The sequence below is a fragment of the Amblyomma mixtum genome, chromosome 3, assembly GCF_055824585.1.
Source record: "Amblyomma mixtum isolate Tamu chromosome 3, ASM5582458v1, whole genome shotgun sequence".
NCBI lineage: Eukaryota > Metazoa > Arthropoda > Arachnida > Ixodida > Ixodidae > Amblyomma > Amblyomma mixtum.
This window is the reverse complement of record NC_143014.1, coordinates 144,736,140-144,758,658: the sequence shown is the minus strand read 5'-3', so window position 1 is coordinate 144,758,658 and position 22,519 is coordinate 144,736,140. Positions and strand designations below refer to the sequence as shown.

Sequence of the window (22,519 nt, the reverse complement as noted above, 5' to 3'; positions counted from 1 at the left end):
TCGTGCGGTTGGGGCCAAAAGGTGGAGAGCGGCACACTATTTGTGGGATGCTGCTGCTCAACTCCCAGCGTATGAAATAAATTATCAGATGTCGCCTCTGTCTACCGATATCAAAGTAGTACTTGCTCCTACTTATCTAACAACGCCCGGCATCAGGCGCGTTTCCTTTTTTTTTTTTTTCACTTTTTCACTGCTTACAGCTCGACTGAGCGCATGTGCATTTTGGATTATGCCGCGAGTGCGCAGTAAGATGCCTGTACGACGTCGGCCAACTGAAACGCTGCTGTCACAGCACAGTGGAAATATGGCTGCACCCAGAACGGAAATTTGAAAACGTCGCATAAAAAATAAAAGTGGGCTTGCGATAGCATATCTCGCTATATGTCGGATAATAGTCGGACAATCCCGGATACTATAGCTGATAGCCCTGTCTGATCAAAGCGAGAGGAGACTTAATGGCGGTTAGAGAAAGACCGGAAAAGGCGACAGGAAACGATGTCGAAAGTGCATGTCCTGCCGCATGCAGTAGGTTTAAGATGTCAGTAAAAGGCACGAAGCCGCGGCGCCTTATTTAGCAGCTGCACAGGAAACTGTGAAATAACCTAACTGTGTTAACTGCATTCACTGATACACTGATATGTCCCAATAAGCTCAGATGTACAGGTACACTTAGCCTTGAACGTTCTCACTCACTGTGGATGCAGCGATACATCGCTATATAACTGCATATAAACGAACTGCCTCAAGAATTAGCTCCTTCCGCGTGAATTAATCTCCCTAATCTTCACGAAAATAACGAAAATCTCTACGAAAACCTGCGCCCGTGTTGCACACAAGCGAGCGCTTACGTATTTCTTCGACCCATTCGCACTGTGCACCGTTAATTCCGCTCCCTTTCCTCCCGTTTCCGTGCCTGCGTCCTTTGTTCCGTTGTACATCTACGAGGCGGAAGAGGAAACTTGGAGAAGTCCTTTAGCCCAGCGACTCCACATCTCCCTTTCCACTGCCTTCTACCTGTTTTCCTGGATTTGATGATCTGTAAAAAGCAGCTGACGTCTTGACGTAATCTCTGTGCAGGGCGGCTTCGAAGTTGTCAGCACTTACGCCGCGGGAAATAGAACTGCACAACACTTTTGGCACGCACCTTCACCATCGGCAGAAATGGAACTATGACGCAATGTCCGGGAGCTCTTGCTCCCTCCGCGGCTGCCGCTAGACGCGCTGGTCTTGCGTGCGAGCCTCGGCTCGGGTGAGAGCGCAGCTGGAGGAGGGAGGCGCGCTATAAGTTGAACGAGGCAGAGTGCACAGTCACAGCGCGTAGGTGAAAGTAGACTTCGTCACGTAGCGCATTAGTTAACGCGGCATGTTGCTCCCGATTGAACCGCACGCATGAAAACGAATGAAGGCATCCTTTCAGCCGCAAAAAAAGAAAAAAAAGAAAGGCATCGGGCCTTTTTCAAAAAAGCTTCGAACAGATAGCATCACCGAAACACGCTACAGGTTTAAAGCAGCGTGAAACCAGTGATCTATCAAGCAGCTGTTTTTTTTTTTTTTTTTTAAACACAGCCGCATCGCAAACGGAGGCGTCGCTCGAATAATCGAACATGATAGACCTTCGCTCTCCGTGTGCTGTAAAATCGACGCCCGCTAATACACGTGTTCTGTGTGTCAGCAAAGCCGCTCGAACCAATTTTAACGGGTACAGCAGTTAAAATTGCTTCGATAGGCTCGCGAAATGCTGCGTCTGGCCCCTCCGGGACGCAAGCTTTATTTTCTCCAACTCTAACAAGATTTCCACGAAAGTACACACACTCTTCTTTCTCGGAGAAACCATTGCATGCGTCAGTTGTAAATGTCTCCTCTTTGTACCGAGCGGAGCACGCCTCACAGACACATGGCTAAATGAAGCGAAAGTTCGAGTAGGCGATTTACTCGTTACAAACAAATCACATGAGGAAGTGCAGCGCAGACGTTTATGTCGATGTGTGTGCACAGACATGCTCGATGCAAGTGGAGGAGGCGTCTCGTACACTGCGCACGTCATGGCTACTTCGTTGACGCTGAACTAGCTCCAAATGAGGCCGCATTAGGACGAATCAGAGGCGCTGAGCGCGCATCCCGGCTGCTCGAGAGGATCGGTGAAAGGCAGCGTCTGTTCCCGATACGCGTCAAAGCCAGAAACACGGGCAGCAACGCAGCGTGGTTCTGACTCCGGCGTCATCGCACCGCGGACGGTACTAGCGTCGCGCAGTTCGCGGCAACACGCTGCGGTTTCACGGTATACCAGCGGTCAGCTTTGATCGTGCAAGTTGAAACGCTAATGTGATGCTGCGCGCGAATCAGAGATAGGCTGGCTTTTCAACATGGCAGCTGTCCCCAGGCGTGACAGCTGCTTGCAGGAAACATTTATTGTTAACGCTAACACTTGCATGACACCCTTTGTTCAGCCTCGAGTGGAATAATTTAGTTAAGGCATCTGTCGGCCCCAATTTCTGAAAATATAGCTTCCACCTCTGACAAATGCAAACGGGCTACGCTGAAAGACGATCACGACGACACCGCTGCTTTTTACACGCCCCCGCGGAATAAATAAAATAAATAGGAAGGGGTGCAGAGCAACCTCGTTCCTCTGGCCGCGCTCTCGTCCTCGCACACCCGGTCGCGCACCACGGCAAGCAGATCCTGCGCTCGTCTGGCGGTCCATTTATTATTGCTAACCTACGCCGGCCTCGACCAGAGAAACGCATCGCACAACAAACTCCGGCCCACACACTGGTTCCTGTACAGCTACGAGCAGTCACGAATAAATACTAGGGCTGACACGCAGACGCGCGGGTCAGAGGTAGTTCATGAGGGGAGTCACTTCTGGCTCGTCCTTGGGGGAGTCCCGGAACTCAAAGCAGTAGTTTGCGCCTTCGTTGTTATCCCAGAACTCCTGCTCCCCGACCACGTAGCGCACGCACATCTGCACCAGCGCGTCGCCCTGCGGCGTGAGGTAGACGTCGACGCCGAAGCGGTCCGAGATGCCGTCCGACGAGCCTGGCAGGTAGACCGCGCGCAGGTCGCAGAAGGAGCGCCAGTTGTCCAGCGAGTAGCGCAGCACCACCAGCTTCTCAAAAGCCACGTTCAGCACCCTGATGACGGCGTGCAGCGCGCAGCCCGACGACACGACCGACTCGAGGCAGACGCGCTGGCTCGTCAGCCGGCTCAGGAACGTCGGGCTTGCGCCGGGCTGCGCGAACAGCGCCTTCAGCTCCAACGTACACGGCGGCGGCGACCGCACCACGGGCGCCAGTTGCAGGTGAGAGAAGGCGGACGCCGGCACCATGGGCAGCTCTTCGGACACGATGGTCCGCACGGCGGCTAGGTCCAGGCCCAGCGCGTCGGCGAAGCGCACGATTTTCTTCTTGAACGGCGTGCCCGGCGGACTTTTGCCGGTCTTGAGCGACGTGCTGCGCACCAGGAGGCCGCGGCCGCCGTCTTCGTCGTCGCTGTCCGCGGCGGAGTCCCGCTTGGGCGGCGTGGCTGGCGGCGGCGGCTGGGCGTCCGCGAAGGGTGACAGGGTCTCGGACGAGGACGACGACGATTCATCGGACGGTGGGTGCTCAGGCGACGGCAGTTCGGGTGCCCGGGGCGTCATCTTGCGTGGCGGGGCCTCGGCGAATCGGTGCTTGGCGAAACGAGACGACCGCGGTCGGCTCGGAGACGTCTCCTGCGTGGAGCTGCTGGTAGGGCTTGAGATGCTGTCAGGAGTCGGCATGGCAGCGGCGCTCGGAGCGTCAGCAGGCGTGGCAGCGGTGGCAGCAGCGACAGTGGAAATGGTGTCTGTAGTGGCGGTAGTGGCGGTAGTCGCAGCGGCGGCGGCGGCAGCCGCATTTTTTTCCTCGTTACTTGTCTCCGAAGAACCGCTGCCATCGCGGAACTCCTCAGCCAGCCCGTCAGCGGCGTCGTGGAAGGCGTCGTCCGAGAGGTCACACGAAGAATCGCTCTCATTCTGCACAAGCACGCCAGGTCGCACCAGCTCTTGCACGATGGGGAAAGGGAAGCTGTCGTCCGGGGCGCGGTGCGCCAAAGCGGCGCGAACAACGTCCCGTTCCGCCGGGTAGCGGCGCGGTTCATCCTCAGCGTCGATCTTGAACTCATCGCTTTCGTTTTTGGCCTCCTCTCGACGCGAGACGGTCGGCAGCGCATCGGTAACTAAGGCGGTACTTTGCAGCGGACGCTCTGGAGAGGCCGTACTTCGAGGCTCCTCGACGACCACGTCTTCCCTCCGACAGGAATCGACAGCTGTGAGTTCTTTCTGAAGAAGTTCGGGCGCGTCGGCAGACTCATCGACGGACGAAGACGGCGATGGGTCATCAGCGTTGGAGCCTTGCTCGCAGTATTGCACCACACAGTCGGTGGCTTGATCTTGGATGAGCGAAAAGAGCCGATCGTAGAGAGCACGGCCTGTACGCACCAGGAAGTTGGAGGCGTCCTGCGGCGCCGGTAGCGGCGGGGGGCTGGGCCAGGAGCCCGTTGAGCCGTTGACAGACGTGGACGACGCTGACTGCTGACGGCACGGCGGACAGCGCACCACCGCGGTGGGCCGGTCGTCCATGGAAGGGAAAGGCTTGCAGTAGAGCTGCCTTGCCAGAGACTCGGCGCGGAGCCGGCAGCTAGCGAGCCCAATCGCGCACGAGGACTGCCATTCGCTCGGGGTCATAGTCTCCCACGCGAAGAGACCGACGACTAAATATAGCGCGCAGACGACGCCATCGCACCGACCTCTGGGCGACCTTCCCGGACGAGGCGCTGCCGTCGACGACGCCGCCGGGCGGGACCGGGCCCGCACCGGCGGCGGCACGGCTGCACGGGGGCCGCCATGGCCTGGAACGAGCTGCGCCTGCCGCCCTCAGCTTCGTCGTCCTCGTCAGCGCCGCTGCCGGCTGCCCTCGGGCTGCGGCGACGCCGGCCTGCTCGCGTCCAGGCTGCCTTTCGGCCGGCCCCGGCCACCACCACGACGCCGCCGCCGCTGCCGCCGACGGCCACGGCGTGTTGCTCGGCGGAGCGGCGCTGCAGTCGCGCCGCCGCTCACTGGCAGCCATGTTTAGTGAGAGTCCTTCTCCCCTCTTCCTTCTTTGTGGGGAGGGAGCGAGGCGCCTCCCTTGCGCAAGGAGTGCGGCAACGGGTGCGTCTCGTGTTCCTGATCGAAGCTCCGTTGCCTAGCGGCAGCGAAGAGCATGTTGCATCACCAGTTTGCCGGCGCGCGTCTTCTAGCGGCCTCTTTCCTGCGCGTAGTTCGCCGACTGAAGGAAAAGCGCGAATTTCCCCCGACTGGCTTTTCTGGCTATTATTAGCGCGACCGATGGACACTTGGAATTAGTTTCATGGAACTGTGTCATGCTTCCCTGGTGCGCTCTAGGCAGCCTGGCCTTCTTTTCGTTGCCATCTTTATTTTCGTCCCAAACACCCTCTACTCTACTCGTGTGCACGCTCAATGTCTTGTTTGCCCAACCGCTTAACTACTGCGTTCCCGCTTTTCCGTGATGTTTCCCATGATGTCCAGGCTGGCTACTGGATGCGCTAGCGCAGTCGCAACTATGTCCCTGTTTTTAACTACGGATTACAGGTTAGATATGTGTAACTTGCTGCGGCTGTCTCATTTTTACAGGGGAGAAATGCGCCTACGTTCTTGTTTTTTTCAGGCACGTTACAGAGGTAAAGGCAGAGTAAATTAACTCCGACGTTTACGCTACGCCGCTTGTAATAACAGCCCAGGGGTTGCCACTAGTATTTTGCCACAGAAGAAGGCGAAGTTGCGAAATTCATCGCTGCGCACACATACACAAAAAAGGATGCAAATGTAGTTTAGTGCGCAAATATAGTATGTGCAAGCGATATGGCCGGTCACAGAATAATATGCTGTTCGGGACAAACTGTCGCTCGTTCGCATTTTCTCGCGGAGAGCCGATTCGAACACTGTAGCAGCTGTGATAAGCGAAGCAGATTATTACATCTGCAACTTGTTCGTTGGAAGCGAACAGGCTCATGCAATGCGTAGTCGGTTATCTATTGAACCAGACTCTCGATGAACCGTTGACGTGAGCAATTTATTGCGCTTGAAAGACTCAATTGCGAGTCGGGTAAAGAAACAAAATGCGAGGTGAAGGCGCGGCTTGTTACAGGGCGCACAAAGGCGGATACATTAATCTGCATTTTGACGCCACTCGGCTCATGCTCGGTTCACTACTAAGCTCAAGACAAGTATTAAGACGACCAGAAAAGTTGAAGGTGTCCACTCTTGAAGCTATGCGAAGGTTTTCTAACCAAAAAAGTAAAATCACGGCCTTACTGCAGTCTTCGCACGCAGGTCTTCTAGCTGTCCTCGAAACTCCTACTCCTGCTCCTCCTCGAACTGTCCTCTGCAATTAATTGTGCCATATATATATAAGAAAGATCCTTCTCCGTATTGGCTGACTGACTTGGGCAAATATTCAGAATGGCTTTCATTTTCCGCATTTTTCTCTGTTTTTCTGACTGAAACCCTAAGAGTGCGTGTAATTCTCGCCACACGTGCCGCTCTTTCTACCGGAATCTCTATTCTTTTGTTCAGAGTGTTTCGCGTCACTTCTGCGCATGTTATTAGCATCTCTTCTTTTTTTTTCTTGTGCGGGTTGGCGCTGAGGTTCACGCAGAAACACCGAGGTTCATGCGTGTTATTCAGGTAGCTTGGTATAACTTTTTCACTGCTTTTATAGGTTATGGTAGCGTCTCGCACCGCAGACTGTTTCCTCACATCTGTCAACCAGTACCCGGGAGTCGTAGTTGCGCCTTGGTAAGGGAAATACTTGCTGCGCCTTGGCAGCTGAATGATATTTTCGCTTGCTGATTGATTGGCCGAAAGGTCAATCGGTAGATTTATTGATTGATCCACTGATATCGTACATACTGAGCAACCTAAATTCATTCGTGTTTTCGCAATGACGGCCGATGCGCGCGAGCTTTCTCTCTTCCCTTCCACTTAGACGTGGAGAGAGCAAGGCTCCACGGCCAAAGCCACCTAGACGCTGCCACGGCCGCCCTCTCCGGCGAGCCTCCAGACGGAGCACGGTCTGGGCGCACCGGCATCGATCGGCTCTCGGGCGGCTCAGTGACCCCGTTCCACCGCGGGGCACTGTTGCGCTCCGCGGTGCCTCGCTGCGGCTCCCCTGCAGCCGGGAGGAGTAGGCCAACACTTGTGGTGCGCTGGTGGCGTCGGAAAGCCTCCTTTGGAGAGCGCGATGTCGATGATGACTAATCTCTCGCCGCCTGGCATCCCTGTAACAAGCGGACGTTATTTTAAATCTTCACTTGTCATATAAAGGATGGCGGCAATCAAGGCTTCACAGCCACCTTACTAGCGAGCTGGTCTGTCTCTATACGTATACTGCCTGAATCAACAGATTGTAGGATGTCCTTAACGTGAGCGCAGTGTATACAGTGAACCCTTTGGCCCGGCGTCAAGGTGTTGGTGGACAACCAATGGGACGCCTCGCCGCGCGAGTGCGGGGTTGGTCTTTCCGCGTCATCAGCGTTCGACGGCGCGAGAGCGCGCGTGCCGGTTGATGGAATCGCCATTCCAGTATGCAAAGCGCACTGGACTTACCGAACGCGTCAGTTGGGTCGCGGGATTACGGCGTCTTCTTCTTTTTTTTTTTATGGCGGGAAGCCGAGTTGTACACAATGTATGAACGCACGCAGTGTATAGAAACAGGCAACAAGTAAAGTGCAAAACACTGTCCTGACGCATCAAATAAATCGAATGTGGAGTAGTTTTGTTGGAATGTTCGCGCTGACTTCGTCGTTAAAGGGCAACTGAAGAGGTTTCAGAATTCGACGATTTTAAAGGGGTCGAATGTGCGAAGCTTGCAGAAAGCATTCGAAGCCTTTTTGTGCTAGCATATGAAATGGTGAAGTAATCGCTTATCAAAACCGCGTCGGTGTTCAGGCTTCTCTGCAGTGCTCTGCGACGGATTAGATGTCGCAGTGATGACGTCACGCACAGTAGCAATACGTCTCCAGCGAAGAAACGGGCGCTACAAAGAAGAAAACCCAAAGCCCAAGATCCATTGTTTGCCGGAATCGCAGACGAGCGACGACATGTGCGCGAAGACAGCGGATATCTGAAATTTCGGCAACAATGACGTCATCACAAGTTTTTCCGCACTTCTCCAACGCAGTGAGGAGAAGCCTGAACATCGTCGCTGCTTTAATCGACGATTACATTACCATTTTAAATGCTAGCGCAAGACTACTTTGGAATGCTTTACCTGGAAGCTTCATGCATTCGAATTCTTGAATAACCTCGAACTCTAAAAAAAAAAAAATCATTTCAACTTCCCTTTAAACAACTATAGACTGTTTCTGCTCACACAGAGGTCTACACTCTGCAGTCGCGACCGCGTATACGCAGTTTATGGGCCGTATCATAGAGGGCACTGACCGCTGCCACACCCGCCGCGCGCGAGACGTGCCCAAATTTTATGCTCTAGTCCGGCACCTTGCGTAATTTCTTCTTTTCCTCTTTCATCCCAAGTGTTTCTCTGCTGTTTCGCGTCCTTGGGAGCTGCGCCTGTGCACTATATCTGCGACCCCCTTCATTGCGCCAGAGATATTCCGTCCAATGTTTGAGCAACAACGAAGTCGCCGGCCCGGCCACGCGAGTTTAATGATCGGATTGAACGGATGTTGCAACGAGAGAGGCAAGTGCAATTCAGGAGGCAGCTATGAAGACAGCCGCCGTCAGCCTTTTTCTCCACCATCTCTCTGCACCGCATATATATATGCAGCCCGACAGCCTTGGTCGGAACAGTGAGCTGCCTTTGTTGCTTCTTTTCCTCTCATGGCCGGCACGTGCGCGCCGTGGGAGATTTTTCCGTGACTCGGTTGGAGATCGCGGGGAGAGAAATATACTTTGCTTTGGAAATCCACGTACGTCGGGAGAAAACGGGGCCTTTGCAGCTCACGTGTTCCGTACCCATGGCAAGCAGGATGCAGACGTGAAAGAGGAGAGCGAACGAGAGGCGAAATGCGAGAGAAAAAAAAAAAAAATCACGCTGGAACTTGACGAGAACTAACCAAAAGTTATCAGACTGACATGCAGCATTCATACGCTGAGCCGTTGTTGGCAATCAACTGCGAGCGAGGTCTCGGTTATTGGCTACAGATAAGTATTAATCAGAAAATGGATGTGCAGTTGAATGGATTCTTTCTCGCGGCCAGCTTTTCTTCTTTCTTTCCTTCCTTCGTGCCGCAGAGTGAAGTTAGACTTGCCAGTTGAGAGAAGCTTCTGACGGGCCAAAGACGATACCTCACGCAGCACGCGATCGAGCCATTAATTATTATTTTAATGATTTTGTTCACTCTTTTTTTTTCGTAGAGAAATATTACTTATTCCCGCCGCAACTGACGCTACAGATCCACAAGGCAAGGTACTCGCGTCGGCAAAAAAAAAAAAAGAAGAAATGCGAGCGCCTTATCAAAAGAGCCACGCGCTGCCCTGCTCGAAGAAGAGAGGGAAGCGTGCCAGCCGCCGCAGCGGATCATGGAGGCCAGCCGGTGCTCCAGCGGCTGTAGCTCGGAGCTGGCCAGCGCGTCCAGGTGAGAGCCCCGCGCAGATGGCGTCCGCGTTCGCGACCCGGCGCCCACCCCGTAAGAGACCGGCGACGTGCGTCATCACTCAGCCAGCGCCTCGACGCGACATGTCCCCTGGCCGCGCACATATCCTCTGTCTTAATTCAGGTGGACTGCAAAAAATTTGAATGCCTGCTTACCGCTCCTTCCATGGGCCTCTTTTTTTTTAATTCTTCCAGCATGAATGCGGCGTATCACGATTTTTTAAACATAGAAGCACGCAATGAGGCTAATTGCCTTGAGGATCTCGGGCGTTGCTTGCCACGTTAGGCTGCATCAGAGCGCGTACGGGCCGAGCGCGCAAAATGTACACACCGTGCTTAGCATACCCGAACACACACGCACAGCACAGTTGCGTGGCAAGAAATATCATTCACTAGGGTTTGAGACATGCCCTGCTCTAGAGGAAAGCGGTGAGGAAAGGAGGAGGCCCGTTTAATAGGGTCGACCTCATCCAGTAAGGCGAAACTCTTGGTCCGTCCCAGTCAGCATCGTCTCGCTACCGTACACGACACGGTACTCCCGAAAGTTAGGAGTGAAATCTTCCTGGTTGGGAGATAAACTCAAGTTAAGGTGCCCGACGTTTCTGAGCCTATCCAACTCCTTCCTCCGAGAGGAAACCGCAGCGGAATGAGAGCGAAGGCGTCTCCTCATACTGAACCCTGTGCTAATTCTGCACGCGGACATTATAACAGTCAGCCCACCCAACTCGTAATGTAACCGTGATCCTGCCCTCTTTTTTTTTTCAATCCTCGAAAAGTTCACGGGAGAGCCCAAAAGGCTCGCGCCCAGAGGTGCTTCACCTCAGAAGCGGCAGTTCTCCCTTTCCCGACGACGTACGCCTTATATAGCCTCCGCTTTTGGCGCGCTCCCAGGCGCGTGGACAGTTCGCTGCATGGATGCTGTTGACGACCGCAGGCACGTGTCGCCTGCAAAAGCACAACAGCGGAGAGGACTGTTTGTGCGCGCACGTGTGGAATGCGTCGCCAAGGTGTAAGAACTTAGCGAGCACAGGCGCGTTATATGCGCGCAGGCCGACACGCAGCCTTTACCGTGGATGATGCGTGTGCGTGACTCAAAAATTAAGTTGAAATAATGCCTTACGTGCCATAGCAACACTTATAAGCTGTGAAGCGCGTCGTGTAGTGGAGGGCTCCGGGTCGATTTCGACGTCCCGGAGTTGATCAGCGTGCACGGAAATCTGGGCACACGGGCTTATTCGCGTCTGGCCTCTGCCGCGGCCGGGAATCGAGCCCGCGTCGACTTGCGCCGAGCAGCACAACGCCGCAGCAGCTGAGTCACCGCAGCGAGTACGCGCGCTCGTGCCAGGGCATCACGCGACTCGCGTTGGAGGCGGAGCTTTGCTTCACTGCGCTCTCACGCGCTCCCATGTTGCACATTGCAGATGCTGAACTGCATTCATGTTACCAGAGCATTCACTGACCCCGCAGACGATATCCGGCGTTGCTGTCTTGTGGAAGAGAGAGGCCGCACAGAAATAAAAAAAAATTAAATTCAAGAAACGGAATCTAACCAGTATGCATCGCTTCGTGTGCAAGCTGGCATTCGATGGAAATATCACTCAGGGCTTGTGTCCCAAGACCTTCCTTTTGGGGAGCGACGAGGTCCGTGCCGTACTCTTCAGCTGTTTCCCCCCATATGCGTCAGAATTTTTTGTCTGCAGTCATTTTCGGTAACAAAACTGACTGCAGTGAAATATCACTGCTGTAGTTAATGTGGCCTTATTGCATCAATGCGCAATACGCGCACCTTGTGTGGCCCACATTGGTTTTTGACAATGTCGACCTTCGGCGAACATACTTGCAAAAGGCGTCTACCAACTCGTACAGGCGCCCCCAAAATTAAACGGAGCGTGCGAACGGCGTAAAAAATGTATCGCGGTACGATCTTCCAGCAAGCATAAGCACTGCATCGAGGACGTAGATGGTGCATCCAGGGGACCTGTGCTACACTTCCGATGTTTGCCTCATCAGCTGCCGAACGCAGCAAACACTGGGGGCGTTTTCGACGCGTCATGCAAGGATTTATCATTGCCATTAATCTTAAAGAAGCAATTGGTCTGCTGCGCACATGGCATGAGCTGCTCCTCGCCCTGTCCGCTTCGTCAAGAATGTAACAACCTTCAGAGTAAATCGTCACGTGCGCGCCGTGGTTAGCGCTTTGCTTGGGAGTGATTTAGGGGTCAGAACCCAATCCAAAAGCGCTAACGCACACAATAAACTAAAAATATTCATTTCTCAAGCAACGCTACACATTCTCCCTCTCCCCACCATCAACCGGCCAGCATATCGCGCCGCTTTTGCCGCGATTTATGTGGGTACGCTTGACAAGCAGGTGAACTCTAGCAGTATTAATTACTGCGCACTGCTTAGACAGAACATGGGCGCCATCCTTGGATCATGCGCTGATTTGAGATTCCAGCAGTGCTAGAAATATTTTTTTGCTTAATGTCACGCGCCCAAGCCTGGCAAGGACGGACAATGATTTAGAATTCCCCACAAAATGCACACTAACTGCCCCCGAGAGTTTCCGTATGTTGCTAGGGAGAAATAAGACCGACATATTATCCCAACCTATGCGGCTGAACAGGGCACAGTCTTATACGTGTTTTCGCTCTCGCGCCCTGAAGTGACGCCGGACTACAATTTTCTTTTTCTCTTTTTTCTGAAAGGTGAACAGACTGTGAAGAATAATCAGCAATGACGGTCGTGATATCTGGCTTCACTGTTAAGCAACAACGTCGTGTAACTAAGCCTGCCCTTGCGTTTCACGGTGATGCGTATAGTGACGCTGTCGCGAGGGAAAAATATAAACAAAAAGTAACAGCTTGTTGTTAGTATTCAGAGAAGAAACTACAGAGCTTTACTTTTCGTATGAAAGTGCCAGACACACCTGATTTCTCTGGCCACGCCGAGTGAGGCGGCGCAGGGCAGTTATGGCTCATGCCTTCGCGACCATTGCTACGACGAATGGACGCCGCATGAGTCATTACTCATCAGGCGACCCACTGCCGGTTCCAGTGGAGTCTTACAGAAGCGCTGAATTAGCTTTGTCTTTCAGCCTTTACTGTCTGTGCCACCCAATCACAGTGGCGTTAGAGTGGCAGCGCCCATTAGATGCTGCACTTCCGCGCTAGGCAAAAACAACAACAAAAAATCCTCGTATTCCGTGCGAAAGAACTGCCGCATCCCTTGAAGTGGATAATGGGATCGAAACGACTGACGCATTACAAGTGGAGAGAAGCTGATATCTTCGTCTCCTCCCTCCCCCTAAAAAGAAGAAAAGAAAAAATGAGCCGACGCTGAGGCAGCGATTGAATATCGAGCGTTAAGACACCTAATAAGTCGCCGGTTCGAATCCCTGCCCCGAGCTAGACTCTAATTTAATCGTAAGTTTGTGCTGCACGAAACGTGAAGTCGTATGCCACCACCCCGAACACTCTGCGACAAACACTTGAGCCACAATGTTCATATGAAGATATGACGCGGAATCGGTACATGGGTCGCCAGTTCTAGTCCCTGCCGCGAACTAGGCTCTAACTTAACTAGTAGGTGTATGCAGCACGATACGCTGAATCGTATGACACCATCCAGAACATTCTGCGGCAAACGGTTGGTCGACAAATTTTACACGAATGTCGGGACTAAGCAGCCCGACTTTGACGCCTGCCAGACAGAGTTATATATACCGGATCGACATAGCTAACTTTCGAGGTTTGGTGCTCGGGCATCGCGCTACCGCCTGTTATTATTGTATCCCATTGTGTTACCCCCTTGGTTACCATGGCAGCCACTGGGTTACGATTTGCGTTGTAACGCCTAATGCTGAGACCCGATACGTGAGAAGTAGAGCTTAACCATGCTTAACGCTCTAAAGCTAATTATTGCTTTACTTTTTTCTATCGAACTAACCAACAAATATGCGTTTTTTAGGAACAGATGAGTCACATATAAGTGTGCTGAGTGCTTATGTACACGTCATGATTAAAAACGGCCTTCCGATATATAGCGACCAAGCTAAACGTCGGAGGGAACTGTCACAAAAGTGAGAAACCCCGAGGCTGTCCTCGAGTCTTCTCGCTGTGGAGTCTTTCGCATGATAATGTGAACCAGGCATCCCAATAGCGCGAAAAACCATACTTGACTGAGTTTCTTCAGTTACGGCAACGAGAAGATCAGGATAAAATAAAATAAAACCTGGATTCCGTAAGCCTTCCCTTTGAGGCTGCGTCGCACAGCTGCCGTTTCGAATGCGAAGCCAGTCAATATATTTAGGTTTTCGGCTATTCCCAGAAACGCAAGTCTTCAATTACGCAGACGTGACATTTCGAAGAACGGCCGAAGTAGACGTCAAGGAGGCCCACCAGTTATTCTTGATCAAAAAAAAAGAGGGGGCAGCTCGTGAGAGACGGATTTAGCAGCTACTCCACGCGTGACTGGCTGAATGCGCTCCCTCCCGCCACAATTCTACAGCCGATGACGACGGAGGGGAGGGCGCGATTAAGACAACTCGCGCAGGCCGCTGTGGTGCGCTGCCAGAAGTAAGCCGGCAGGAGACAGGAGCGCGGGTCACCCCTCACGTGCCCGGTGGCACGCAAACGAACTGGCTGTGGGGGCCCTGCTGCCGACAGTGCGCGCAGCTGGCCAGATCAGCGGCATCTGATGAAGATCGCGCAAACGCGCGCCAGAGTGGCGTCAACATGCAAACGCACCAGCGACGCGCAAATTCGGGCATGCCCGAAATAGCCGGTTGTTGCGAGTGTCGCCCGTGTGCCGGCACGTGCCGAGCAACGGGGCGGCGGGCTCGGGTTCCCCGTCGCGTGCCTACGTGACGGCCAGGCGGCTTTGGCGGCTCTATCGGCCGGCCCCGCTTGAGCAGCTACGACTCGAAACGCCCTCAATGCCCGCCCCGGGAGTTTTCGTTGTAACCCCCGCTGCGTCCCGCGGGTCTGCAGGCAGTGCGCTCGCTCGCGTGCCCACGCACGCGTCAGGCATCTTACGTCAGCACTGCACACCAGAGTGCTTCAGCGTCTCGCCTGCTTCTTGCCATGAAGAAAAAAAAAAGCTTTTCACGCCACGCCTGCTTCTTCCCGTGAAGAAAAAAAAAAAGCTTTTCACGCCATTTACCACTCTGGAGCCGTTCAACAAGCAGTTCTCTTCTTCCTAATCTGCTCTGTTCACCTCATTTTCCTCGCTAGGAAAAGGCGTAAGGGAAGGCAGGAGTCTGCGTTCCTGGCTTGAAAATTCCGTCGCCATCGAAACCTGAGACGGATGTGAAACTTCGAAACGTCCAGCGACTTATATAGTTTCGTTAGCGTTCAAAGTTGTGTTGAGCGGTTATGATTGGATGTAAACGTTACACGTATAAACAATAACCCCCTGCGAAGCTCTGCGGCCAACTCTGTCGCCAAGCTATTAGCGAAAGATGGCCTTAATTTACACTAATTGTCATCGCTCAGCGAAACCTGTCCGTGGCCGCAAAAAAAGAGCAGTGCAAATAGCTTCACCGCAGCAAAGGTGGTCTCGCTTCTCCGCCACTGAGGCCCGTTCTCGGGCAGCCAGGATCGCCAGTCCAACGCCATTCAGCCCCCGAGGCTGAGCACCTCTTGCATGCCTTCTGATGCACATATATTAGGCTCAGCGAGCGCTCATTCACAGTTAGACGACATCGACTATGGCAGTAAAGGTGGCCTGTAGAGGCAGGGCGTTTGTTTTGTATGCGGGGGAAGTTCTTCTGTCTGTGTTGCGCGGTAAACAACTGCAAGCGCTATAGAAACATGCTACACAGTCGAGGTGCCACCCGAGGCCGAGCGGCACCCCATCCGCTTCGCAAAGGTTCCGGAAGAAGCACAGGGTCCTCTTCGAAACGGGATCAAACTGCTTGAAAAGCGCCACGCACTCTAGCTGTCACTGCACGCAAAGAAAAAAAAAGTCTGCTTGTCTGCTTGCAACGCGGGTTCCCATTTGCGCAGGCGGAAGCCGCGTGGGTGGTCCGAGTGTTCCTGTACATATTTTTTTCTATTGTCTGTTGCGATTATGGGAGTCGCGGCTCCGGGAGCCGGGCGGCCTGGGGCCACGGGCCGCATTGAATGATTCGATGCAAACTTTCCGGCGACTAAGTGCGCGTCAACTTTTTCTGCTGCTTCCCACGACACAACGAACATTCGATGATGGTCTGCGAAACGTCTGTTGCTCAAAATATTTTTCCGCTTCGATTAAGCTGGCTGTGCTCTCGACGGTAGTCAGAGTGGTAGATTTTACTTTTTTTTTTCAAGCGGAGCAACGACTTTTTTTTTTTTTTTTTTTGCCGTAGCACGGCTTCCGTACTAAAGTTTTGTATTTGTATTTCACCATACGCGAGTGCAATTTCTCTAAGTAAACTGAACAATAAAATAATTTATTTTACAACTCGCTCGTACCGATTTATAAAAGTGACTAGGCGGCTAAAAACGACGCGTGCCTCTTGGAAAAAAAAAAATGGAGTGTGTAAGGAAGGAGTCGGGGGCTTCAGTGTGTCCATGACCACGCTCAGGCGGGAGACAAAAATAGGGCCGCGTTGTTTACTCTGAGCATTGCGTGATAGCCGGCGGTGTGCTTCATCGCCTGTTGGTCTCCCGAGGCGCTCACGAGGTCCCCGCAGCGCGTATACCTTGCATGCATTGCGTAACCGCGGCTGCGGCGTTCTTTATTTACACGCAGCTGCCAGCGCGCACAAACGCTGTTGCGCTTGGCGTAGATGGGGTCTGCAAGTATGCTAGGCGCACAACAAAGCTCAACTGTAGTGCCGGTCCACACACGGAACCGGCTTCGTTTCACAAAACACGCGGGTGACATTACTTCCAGGGCGCATGCCAACGCTGGTGAAGCTGTGTGTACTCGCGTCCAAAGGGGTTCGTGGGGGGAGGGGGCCCGTGGGAGCTATTCTCTCGATACCATGTGTGACAACCCAGTAAGTCCGCGCGACTGTTTGGAAACTGGCGGCATAAACGTGACGCATTCGTAAACGTACTGCCGAAGCCTCGAAGTAAGGAGGTTCAAGACCGCGAAGCACTGACGCTGAGGCGCGCAGGGCGGCCGGCCAAGCGCCCCGGCCTGCGTGCTCGGCGTGTGGTCGGCCCGCCACCCGACCCTTGGGCCAGGACCTCTACTGCGCGGCCTGCTACAGCGGGGCCCTGCTGCTGTCGCCGGGTATGGCGCCTTCCAGGTGCGTGGGGCCCGTCCGAGCTGCGATGCCACTGCGCACGCTGCGCAGAGTATATATGATGCATAGCTGACGAAACGCCGCTCGCAGGTGCTCTCCGGCGCCCAGCGCGTACTCATCATCGGGATCGTGGAGCCTGGTCACGGCGTGCACGCCCAACCAGGGCTCCGGCTCGCGCAGTGCCGGCCAGGGCTACGGCGGCGGTGAGGCGTGCGCGCGCTGCCACGAGACTGTCTACTTCGCCGAGAGACAGGTGGGCCCCTGCCGCCGGGTGCTCTGGGATTCTTGCCGCTCCGCTTACTTCTTTTCCTTGACACGAGCTCTATGGGCTTGCTCCACGCGGTTGCTTTCGGGAACAGTCGTTAATAAAAACTGCATCAAGTTAGAGTTATGCACCGCTTTGCACCTAAAACCTCCGAAAGCGCGAAGTTGCCCTTATTACTTTATTATTATTTTTCTTTTTTTAGTTGTAATATTAATTCTTCGGGGGTATCCGCAAGTGCTGGGCCCGCACGCGAATCGCGGCGTGTACTATGGATGCGGGCACAGTTAGGGATGCCTGGAAACCCGTGCAGGTGGGCACCAGCGGGCGCGTGTACCATGTGCGCTGCTTTCGGTGCCACGCGTGCGGGCAGCGACTGGCCTCGGGCTCCTACCGGTCGGCCGGCGGGGAGCTCTACTGCGAGCCCTGCCACCGGCGACACCTGGGACCACGCGGCTACGGCTACGGACTGGGCTCGGCGCTCCGATGCTTCCCGGGACGCCTCTGAAGGTGGGCCCTGCTCCATCTCGGGACACGGCTTTGTCCCGCACTAGTCGCGCAAAACACTGTTCAGTAAATTCACACTGCTTGCCACGAGAGTGCCCACTTTTTTGGGGCGTCGAGGTGGCTCTGTATAGTTGCGAGGTTCGGCTGCTGAGTACGAGGACGCGGGCCCGAATCCCGGCAGCGCCAGTCGCGTTGCCATGAAAGGGAAAACGCAAGAAACGCCCCGCTGTGCTGTGCGACGCCAATTAATCTGCAGTCCTCAATTACGGCGCCTCTTTTTTATAAAGTAGAAGTAACGCGATGCACGCACCCGCGCGGAAGCGAAAAGAAGTAATGTAGAACAGCTTGCTTGACAAATGCTATGTGCAACGTGTGCTGTGTTCTGCATTCTTAGGACGATACAACATGTTTTGGCGACGAGGATGCTATGTAAAGAAACTTGAGAGGGCCTAATTACTTTCGTCGTTCATGAGATTATCGGGTCTTTAGCAGCCGCCACCCCTCCTGCCGACTCCTGGTCGTCCCGTCGTTATGGGCGCAACGGGAGCTGGCGTTCCACAACTACTTGGTGAAATCGGGTGCTTCCATACTGGCTGCGGACCGACGGAAGACCATTCTGCTTAACTGCTATGCACTGAAGGTCAGCGAATCTTCTACACTTTACTGCCGTCGTCTACTCCGACACCCTCGGCTACGCCCTCTACATTGAGTGAAGAAGCGCCTCGTCCTGACGAGTTCGATGAGATACAGTCTTTCCTGGCGGCGCTACAAATCCTCCGTGAACGCGATCGCCGTCCGCCACCGTTTTCTCCGCAGAGTGTAAGCTTACGGCAAGACAGCAGAGGAGTACATCTCTGCCCTTCGTAGCCTTGTCAGTGACTGCGGCGTTGAGAGCCTGGCGGACGACATGATTCGGAACCAGCTGGTAGAGAAGACGACTAGTCACCATTTACACGAACGCCTTCTCTTGGAACGTTCTCCGACTATGTCGCGTGCCAAGCTTCCCGTGAAGCTAGGGAGCTCTCTGCACAGGCTCCAGTTCAGCTCGTTGGATATGAGCGCGAGTCAGGACCGTTGTCAGACCGCCAAGCGCCGACCAAGAACCATTGCGACCAATGCCTGTGGCCTACATCGTGCTACACTCTTCTTCTGCCATCTTCACCTCCTTCATCACGCTCCTCCAGGCGCGATTGAGGCGTACCTACAGCCAGCCAGTTACTGCGCCTTCCTTCCCCACACCCAAATTTACTTCAAAAGCTACAAACCGTGGAAAGCGACGCTGCCATGGGAAAGCCGGCGGGCAATGCGCGAGTCGCTCATGTATACATATCGCGCTAAATTAACGCGTCGTTTTTGGCTGTTCTTGAGGGCGGTATCAGCTTTAGGTTGCGTGGTGATGTTTAACTTCTTTTTGCACTTTCTGTTGTTTCCATATCACGCCTGAAGAGAAAAAATGCTGTGGCTACGTTGGACGGATCCGGCACATTTTCCTTTTTTTTTCGGGTATACGTTGGACGGATACGATCGCTGTGTTTCGTGGATGTGAAAGGCATGTCTAGCGGACCCGTTACAATTTTTCTCCTTACTCCCGACGCGGTTCAGTGGTTACAGCGTGTTTTGCTACTGAGCCGGAAGGCCTGGGTTCAATCCCGGCCGCGGCGGCCACGTTTCGATGGAGGCGAAATGCAAAAGGCGCTCGTGTGCTGTGCGATGTCAGCGTGCGTTAAAGAATCCCAGGTGGGCTAAACTAATCTGAAGCTCTCCACTAAGGAGTCTCTCAGTCATGGCAAGTGTGTCGCATCGGGACGTTAAACCTCACAATTTGCAATTTATTTCCCCAGATACGTCTGATAGATCTAACCAATTTCAAAGTCCGATGTATCTCCCCAAAATCTTATCTTAGGTTCGGTATCATGGGTGCGACAGCGTATTTAACAGCTATTACGACCAACAGTATAGACCTCCTCCATGTTTGCAAACAAGCCAGGTGGCGCTGCAGTCGCTAACGGGCTCGCGGTAGGCAAGAGGCCAGGGAGTGGCGTCGAGTTGAGGTGGTGCAGCGCCGGTTTTCAAGGCTTGTATGCGCGTTTTGAGTTTCCGAGAATCATAACAATGGTTGATGCTTTCAACTTAGTATTCCTCGAAGTACACGGGCTGGCGCTGGCCATGTACGGCGTATTTCGACACGGTGTGTATTGTATTATGGCTAGAAAGCGCTGCAGTTGGTTTCTACCCCAGGCATTCAATAAAATGATAAGTTTTTGACACTGAACTAGCAAGAATGATTTTACCTCGGGACAGTGCTGAGGGAAGCACTGGCGTTTTTTCGGCAGAGCCGACGTGCGCTCATCGGCTGTTGACACACGTGTCGCACAGTGCGAAAAGTGGGGACAGCGTCGATCGTGACCCGATCTCATCTGTCTCGCGTAGCCGCTCTTTTTAGCCGTCAGATCAGGCACCACCAGGCTGACTTCTCCCCTTCTTAAACTGGTCGATTTGGTGAAAAGTTTGGATTCCTGAAATTATATTTCTTCCAGCCCTGGGTCTTCTGTTTGGTTACTAAAAATTATAGCAAAATATTCAGTGAAAATTCATAAAATTACGGTTTTTAGATCTGTGGTCGTCAAAAATTGTGAGGTAATGGCGTTCCTGATGGTCCTGGCACGTCGCGAATCCTGCCGGTTTCCGACGACGGAGCACCACAATGGTAGTATCACAACGCACAAGAGGGATCAGAGGTTTCGTTGATTTCAGTGCGGCATTTCTTTGATCAAAACGAAAGCGAAGAGGCCATAAACGAGGGAAAAAAACTTAAAGGTTTGTTTTGTGATCTACCACATTTTCTGATTGGCATCACTCACCCCTTCGTAAATTTGTAACGAATGGAAATAGAATGATTCTATTTGTCGCGAACGATTCCAGATACATTGAGGAGTGCAATAAATCTCTCGACATTTCTTTGCTACAGGAGCAGTAGTATGGTACTCATTTTTGATAAGAAAGGTACTGCGAATCTAAAAAAAGAAGTAATACCGCCATCATAGAGAATAGGGCGTTGGCAACGTGCTGGAATAAAAAATTTCCGCATTTTCTACTTAATTATTCAAGACCAGTGGTGACTTGACGAGGGTGTTAATTATAATTATCAAAGAACTTTACCAGGTATAGCTGAAAATAAAACGCATTGCTGAAATTAGCAGAGCAATTTCATATTTGCACCAAATTTGGTTACATATCTCAAGCATCAATAAAGAAAACACTTTTCATTGCCTCATCCGCTGTCAATCTCGCTACGTGCCTCTGTTGGTAGCCGGCCTGCGGTTGCTTCTTTCCAAACAGGCTTCGCGATCATGTACTACTTCATAGCTTATGACACATGTATGATGCAATGAAAGTACGCTGTTCGAAGCATGCCAACGCGACCGCGCAAGATTGTCACAACTTACCAGACTTTTCCACTACAATCAAATAATTGTGTCGTTCATGTTAAGAAATATTTTGAAGTATATATTAAATGCCCTAAAATGCGTCATTACACGTTCGTATAACTTCTGCACACGTTAAAACATGCTGTGCTATCAACAAAAAAACGCACTCCTCGGTGGAGAGTGACCCTGCCGGCGCCCGTGCACACCAGCTCAAGGTGATAAATACGTTCGCAGCTACATACATGCTCTTTCTTTTCCTTGCGCAATTTTAAGCGTACCATGCGGTTGTTCAGGTGAATGAGCGCGGCAATTTCCGTGCTATGAAGTACGTTGACTGGCAGAGCCGGTCGTCACCCAGACTTCGCGCTTTTACTACCGCGGCTCATTTCCTAATGCGGCATTTATTTGCGAGAAACCTATTAAGGCTAATCTAATTTTCCGTTTTATGAGGCTACGCGGATCCAACAGCGACGCAGCTGGTCAGTACATACTGCTTCTGCAGTGCGCAGCCACGATATGCAGCCGCCGGTAGCTGCAGCAGCTGCGGTAGGCACGGCCAGGCGGAACCTGTTTTGCCTACCACGCGAAAGTCGCTACTGACATCAGCGCCACCGCATCTCCGTGACGTCGCGGGGTGAAGGAGGTCTATACGTGCAACTGCATAACTGCTGGCCGCGCGGTGGCGTAGCTTTACCCACCGCTTTATGGGGCGCGAATGGCGCTCAGTTCGCTTACTTCGAGTGCGCCAGCACTTAGCTATGTGTTGCTACATGTGTGATAAACACAACGTATTTCGGTTGTATGGCCGGTTGTCACACGTCATTGGGGTGCAGCGTGAGAACTGCAAAATTACTCTGGTGATATATCCATGTAAACATGAGGCACATGTGATTTCCTGGCGTGTACCGAACCACGTTTCATGAACGTAGGGCCTCTCCTAGCGGCGAACAATGTTTTCCAGTCGAAGCTCAGTGCGCGCCGCATCTCTGCTCGCATAGGCGGCGGCGTAGGGGCCCTACATGTAGCTCGCGCTAATTTCGAACCCGAAGTCGCTGGTTACCCGGAAGCGGATCGTTCACGCTCCCTGCTTTCCGGTTGCTCCCCTATGCATTCCGATGTAGCACGTCTTCACCTCGGCGGGCTCGCCAGCCCGGTCATCGCCACTGTTCCAGCGTAGGCCTAAAAAATGTTCGGCATTCTTCTTGCCATACTTGTAAGGTAGAATCTAAAAATAATGAGCATCCTATTTGCTCTGTTGGACGTTAAAGAGGGACTAGCATAATGTTTCTTACGGATTACCACGCATTACGGACCACGTATTATTACGGTTCTGCACGCTGAGATGCGTATTGTGCCGGGTACGGGTGCTCGGTCTCTATGCATATACCTGCGCTTCACAGGTCGGCGAAGAACCAGAGACGGCGCAAACGTTAGCGATAGAAGCTTA

The 22,519-nt window shown here is 53.0% G+C and overlaps 3 protein-coding genes across 5 annotated transcripts in view; 1 reads left to right on the top strand and 2 right to left on the bottom strand.

The window, feature by feature from the left end:
* LOC149352261 (uncharacterized) overlaps window positions 1–22,519 on the top strand; it is a 79,648-nt gene that overhangs the window by 46,071 nt on the left and 11,058 nt on the right. The window contains exons 1-4 of one of the 3 annotated variants that reach the window (XM_089581420.1): window positions 9,545–9,621; window positions 16,744–16,878; window positions 16,966–17,128; window positions 17,451–17,647. In XM_089581420.1, coding sequence (XP_089437546.1) covers window positions 9,566–9,621; window positions 16,744–16,878; window positions 16,966–17,128; window positions 17,451–17,645 — 549 coding nt within the window. In that variant the 5' untranslated portion in view covers window positions 9,545–9,565 and the 3' untranslated portion in view covers window positions 17,646–17,647. Of the gene's footprint in view, window positions 1–9,544; window positions 9,622–16,743; window positions 16,879–16,965; window positions 17,129–17,450; window positions 17,648–22,519 lie in introns of those variants that run through there. The other 2 variants (XM_089581418.1, XM_089581419.1) reach the window with 2 other exon arrangements.
* Window positions 2,689–5,041, bottom strand: LOC149352262 (uncharacterized). The gene has a single exon (XM_089581416.1). It carries the CDS (start codon window positions 4,703–4,705, stop codon window positions 2,837–2,839), a length of 1,869 nt encoding a protein of 622 aa, XP_089437542.1. The 5' UTR covers window positions 4,706–5,041; the 3' UTR covers window positions 2,689–2,836.
* bcn92 (LYR motif-containing protein bcn92) overlaps window positions 6,911–22,519 on the bottom strand; it is a 35,796-nt gene continuing 20,187 nt past the window's right edge. Inside the window, exon 3 of the mRNA XM_089581422.1 lies at window positions 6,911–7,299. Coding sequence (XP_089437548.1) covers window positions 7,276–7,299 — 24 coding nt within the window. The 3' untranslated portion in view covers window positions 6,911–7,275. The remainder of the gene's footprint in view (window positions 7,300–22,519) is intronic.